The following is a 5,438-nucleotide window of genomic DNA, read 5'->3' as shown; positions in this document are numbered from 1 at the left end:
CTAAATAAATTCAATAATATTCAAAAGATCTTATATCAAATTCAATAAGATTTTCAATCAAAAATAAAAATATAGAAGTTTTGCTTCTATTCATTCTCCCATATATATTTTCATATAATCTTAGTTCTTAAGATATGTAAAAATAATAAAATATGGGATAATGAGTTAGATAGCCCAGTAAGCAGTGATTACTTCAACTAAATTAAATTAGATAATAAAGTAAATAATTATTTATAAAAAATAAGCATATAGAATTCATCGGTTCGAAATAAATTTTTATTAGCAGCGTTATCAAAATATTATTTACACAAAATTTAATTTCTTTTCAAAATTTGAACTTCTTTTAAGAATTTAATTTCTTTCAAATTATCAGATTCTCATTAGCCATAAGCTATGACCATACTATTCCTATGGTATGATCATAATATTATGTATCATCATGGTAGATTACGTGTCATCTTACAGTTAGCATGCTGTCAATAATCTGACAGTAAAATCCTTCAGAACTGTGGGTTATCTGGTGGTTTGTCGCAGGTCTACTGGCGATATGTTGCGAATCTGCTGATGATATAAAATCTTTAGGACTAATTAATTGTCAATGTATTAACCCTATTAGCTAGATCCTCCATATAGTCAGGCTGTAGTTCCAATCATCTTGAATCAAATTTTTTTTTATAAATTATATTTCATATTTTAGTTCGATAAAAATACACATAATCATATAGTATCGAAATTAATCGAGTGTAATGTATAATAAGATCAATACTTCCAATCATACTTCATCATAATATTTTAAAATAAGATATTTTCAATAACAAAATATCATTCATCAAATTCATGCATCATTTTATAAATCATGTCAAAAAAATATTTTATTATTTATTGATAAATTTAGAAAAAATTAAACATTACTTACCTTTTATGCATTCCAATAAATCCATATTATTTTAGAAATTTTTTTTCAAAGTCTTCGATTCATGAATCATATCACAATATCCTACTACCAGACATCTATAACCCTATACAGGATCAAGTCTAATAATTAGAAGGGATATAAATAATTAAGAAAGTTGGGATTGATGGATAGTTGCATCCAACAATCTGGATTGATCCAGTCATCTAATTTTATCCGATCAAGATCCAATTAGGATATAGGTGGTTCAACAGAGATCGAGAATGATCAAATTAGTATTATCTAACAAGAGTCAAGATGAAGATCGATATAGCCTCCAATAATCAAGGATCAGTTCGATTAATATTTTATTTAATTAAGATTATTAAAGATTCAAAGATTCAATAGAGATCAATAAAGATCGGATTTTACGATGTTCGGTGAAGACTTGAATGGTGCAGATATGCTACTCGACCAATAAGATAGTTCAGAATCTGATTATTGGATTAACTCGAATTTAAATGATAGGATTGAAAATCTTTTATTGACTTCATGAATCAAGTAAAGAGAGAAAGTCAGAAGAGAGAAAAACTAATCAATAAGATGGAATAGGATTAAGCATGCAACATTATCCAACAATCCGATCGATCAGATCAAGATAATTTAATCAAATTATTATGAAATTACTACACAGATAATTCAATAAAATTATGGATGATAAAATCTAATGGTATCTGATTTGATTAAGGTGGATACTAGCATGTTGTCCGACGATCACAAATCAAAATTTTTTCACTAGGATCGTTTAAATGTATCATCAATCTTCTCAAAGATCCAAAAAATCCTAGGAGAGAGCAACAATCTAGAGAGAGAATCTTAGAGAAAGTAGAGAGAGAAAGTGTAAAGAAAAATTAGAGAGAAAAAAAAGAGAGGAGAGAGGGGAGAGATAGAGAGAAAGTATTTTTCTTTTTTATATCCTTTTCTTTTCCTTTATTTTTCTTTTCTTTTTTCCTTCTCTTTCTTTTCTTCTTTTTTTTTCTTTTTTTCTTTCTCTTCTCTCTTGGTGGAATGGAGACCTCCCATTCCCCTTCTATTCCCTAAACAAAGGGGCTAAAAGTTGGTGGCAGCTATCGTCAATTATGCGGCCCACAGTGGCACAACCGACAGTTGTTGGTCTAATGCTCAGCGGTGATCGACAGTGTCAAAACTTAAGAGAACACAATCAGCAAAAATAAGACATATACTTCCCAACTAAAACTGGCAATTTACCGGCAAGAATCTATACTCTAAAGACCACAAAAGAAAGGGAGGAGGATTAATCAATGAGGGTTGACCTCATACCTGATTTTTTGATGATGCTTGGCCTGCAATTCCAATGAACTCGATAAGAAACCCAGAAGAGAAAAAGAGAAAGTTGGGCTTCTTTCTGGTGATGAATGGTGACCGAAGTGGATAGGGCCAGGGGAGGAGTCTTAGTCCTCCCAACTTCCATTTCTATCGGGAGATCATGAGAAAGAGGACTCTCATTGGGAGTCCAATTTCTCCCACCTAGCACGTGCTAACAAATTTGTTTTTGTGACGCTTCAATATCTAAGCAAAGGTCTTGTTGGGCCCTTTTACTATAGAGTTGGGCCTCTATGGGCTGTGGTATGACATCGATTCTAGTGAGCGAGAGGAGGTGATCTAGAGGAGAAATGAGAAAAAAAGTGTGTGCACATGAATGCGCACATGTATGATACAAAGAGAGAGAAAGATCTAGAGAGAGAGAGAGAAGAGTTATCTTGCTCCCAAACCTTAAAGGCTTGCTGCCTCCCATTCCCACCTTCCGTCCCTCATTTACCATCTAAACACTTGAATCAATCTTGTTGCAACTTGAACCACCTAAAAGCTCAACCTATGTGCAACTTGAGCTGCACGTTGAGGTTCCAAAGAGGTCCTAAGTGACGAAAATGTATAGTAGTCCGTGATCAGGACTAGGTTGGCAATTGGGTCCCGTCAGGTCGGATGCCCTTTTAGCCTGACGTAGATTAGATTAAATTTATGTCAACTCAAACCCAACTCTTTTATTGAATAAGTCAAAATTCCAAAACCAAATATGGCCTTTTTAATTATTAAACAAATCACCGGATCTGACCTGCATAACCGATTAAATAGATGGGTGAAACAGGTTAAGCAACGTTTAAAAAGATTTAGTGGGACTTAGATGGATCACATAACTTTATAGTGGGTTAAATAGATTTTAAGCAGGTTAAACATGTCTTAAAAAGGTCTTAAAAGGGTTATTACCAAAAAAACAAAAAAACGTCTTAAAAGGGTCATGTCATGATTTGGCCCATCTATTTGAAGGGTCAAAATAGGCTAATTGAGTCAAGCCTTCAAACTTGAACATGGCTTTTTCAATAAATAGATTAGAGCAAGTCCATCCATTTGAGATATAGTGTCATTTAAACATAAACTTGTTTAAAACGTGTCCATTGCAGCTCAGATTGATAGTTTGGGTCACAGATTAGTGCCACATATATATTTTGGTAGAGGGAAACGGTTCAGCTCGCGTGCAGCGTGGCCATTTAGTCTAACAATGGCTCCTCACATGCAGAAAAAAGCAGGTAAATAAATAACAATAATTATTTACCAAAATATAAAAAAATAATTTGAATTTTTTTTTTTTTTTTTTTGGCCTTGCGAGTTGCGTCTGGCTACGGATTGCGTTTCAAGCAGCTGCTGCGCGTCCCGTTTGGTTGGCCCCTGTCCAATTCTAAATCCTGAACGTAAAGGTTGAGGTGGGGGGCAAGCAAGCCGAGGCCAGCCCGCGGGATGATTCCCTAGTACTCGTTCCCGTCGTCCATTTGTCACCGAACGGAACAATCGTTTCCCAAGTCCAACACAGCGAAAACTCGCAGAAGAAAGAGGAAAAAATCCCAGGGAAAACGTCCATTGGGCACGGGAAACTAAAGAGTTATTATTAATTACTCTACAAAGCTAGCTGCTATCCGCAACAAACATGAAAACCGGGGGCCGGCGGGGGTGGGAAGTTGGCGCGAGTAGGTTGCCAGTCGGTTACTTGGTAACCGGCGGCGAGTAATTCAAAGTTTATATTTCTGATTACATAAAGTGACTTCCTGTTTTTGTTAGATGTAAAATTTCTTTGTTCGGTACAAGCCGAGAGCCACGTGACTCGGGCTCAAAGCCATGGAGGTGGTGGCGTTTCGCCACTCGCCGTCTTGGTGAGGCCTGTGATCTGATCGCCAGATAAGGTGGTGTTGCATGGAGGTATGTGCCGGAGTCCAACTGGCCCCTTTCCATCTCCTCGCGCCCGACTGACCCTCGCTCACTCCGCCACCCGGCCTGAGCGAGGGCGCGCAGGACAGCCAAAAGGGAAGGTGCGTGGTGCCAAAGATTGAGATACCTGAAATGTTCCCAGGCAAACCTACCATCTATTCATGCATCCACCCATCACTCACCCGAATCACCTCCCTTTTCGACCAATTTTCATGCAACCCCGTACAGGGGGACACGATATTCTCGCACTCACGCCAGCCGATGCAGCCTCACCTTTTTCTCTTCCCCTCTTGCTTTGTTCGCCTGTTTGTTTATTTGCGCACTTATTCGCTCCCATCACCACACCATCAACCCTCTAAAAAACACACAACTCTCTCTCTCTCTATAAATACCAATCCATAGCAGCATTTCCAAATCCAAGGCAGGAACAGACCAAACCGATAATAACAAAACCCCTGCCCACGACCATTCCTCCCTCCCCCTCTGCACCCCTAGCTCTTCCCCCAAATCCTTCATTATCAATAGTGGTGGGCATGGCATCCTCTGTATCGTGGACGGCGACGGAGGACAAGAAATTTGAGAGGGCACTGGCCATCCACGACCAGGACACCCCGGACCGCTGGGAGAAGGTGGCTGCCATGGTGGGTGGGGGGAAGTCCGCGGCCGACGTCAAGCGCCACTATGACCTCCTCATCGAAGACGTCCAGCGCATCGAGTCCGGGAACGTCCCTTTCCCCAACTACCGTACCACCAACCGATATGCCAACGGCTTCTGATCTTCTTTCTCTGCTACGGCAGGTCAGGGAGTTTGGTCTTGTGTGTCGTATATAATTTCTTCTTTCTGGCGATGTTTGATGCTAAACAGCTAGCTTCACATGCAGCTGCCTAATAGATCTCCGTCGACAATAGTCGACTAGTACTGATGGAGTCAACCCGTCCATGGAAATGCTGTTATGGTCACAGCTGGAGCGTCCTGCTTTTTTTTTTTTTTTTGCTTTTCCTCCCCCCCGGAGTTGTTGCAGCATTAGAACTGTAGGAGTCACCTTACTGCGCCGCTGTGCATGCGTCGCTTCCTCGATCTCTGATCCTCTTCTGTTGCTTGTATGGCCTTTGCATACGGTAGGACTTTAACGGAGTGTATGTCTTAACTCCAAATGCTCATCCCTTGGTGTGTGGGGTACAATTCAAGGGGTTCGTGTCTTATCTTTCGTACGGAAAAATGATTGATCCTTCTTTTTGCAACATCAACCATTGCATCACACATCTT

At 39.3% G+C, this 5,438-nt stretch overlaps 1 protein-coding gene across 1 annotated transcript; it reads left to right on the top strand.

The window, feature by feature from the left end:
* The first annotated feature begins 4,034 nt into the window (after positions 1-4,034).
* LOC114913049 (protein RADIALIS-like 1) lies at positions 4,035-5,170 on the top strand. Its single transcript, XM_029261588.2, has one exon. It carries the CDS (start codon positions 4,705-4,707, stop codon positions 4,945-4,947), a length of 243 nt encoding a protein of 80 aa, XP_029117421.1. The 5' UTR covers positions 4,035-4,704; the 3' UTR covers positions 4,948-5,170.
* Positions 5,171-5,438: the final 268 nt, after the last annotated feature.

This window comes from Elaeis guineensis, chromosome 1, assembly GCF_000442705.2.
Source record: "Elaeis guineensis isolate ETL-2024a chromosome 1, EG11, whole genome shotgun sequence".
Classification (NCBI taxonomy): Eukaryota; Viridiplantae; Streptophyta; class Magnoliopsida; order Arecales; family Arecaceae; genus Elaeis; species Elaeis guineensis.
The sequence above is the reverse complement of the archived record's forward strand: the minus strand, read 5'-3'. Positions and strand labels throughout refer to the sequence as shown.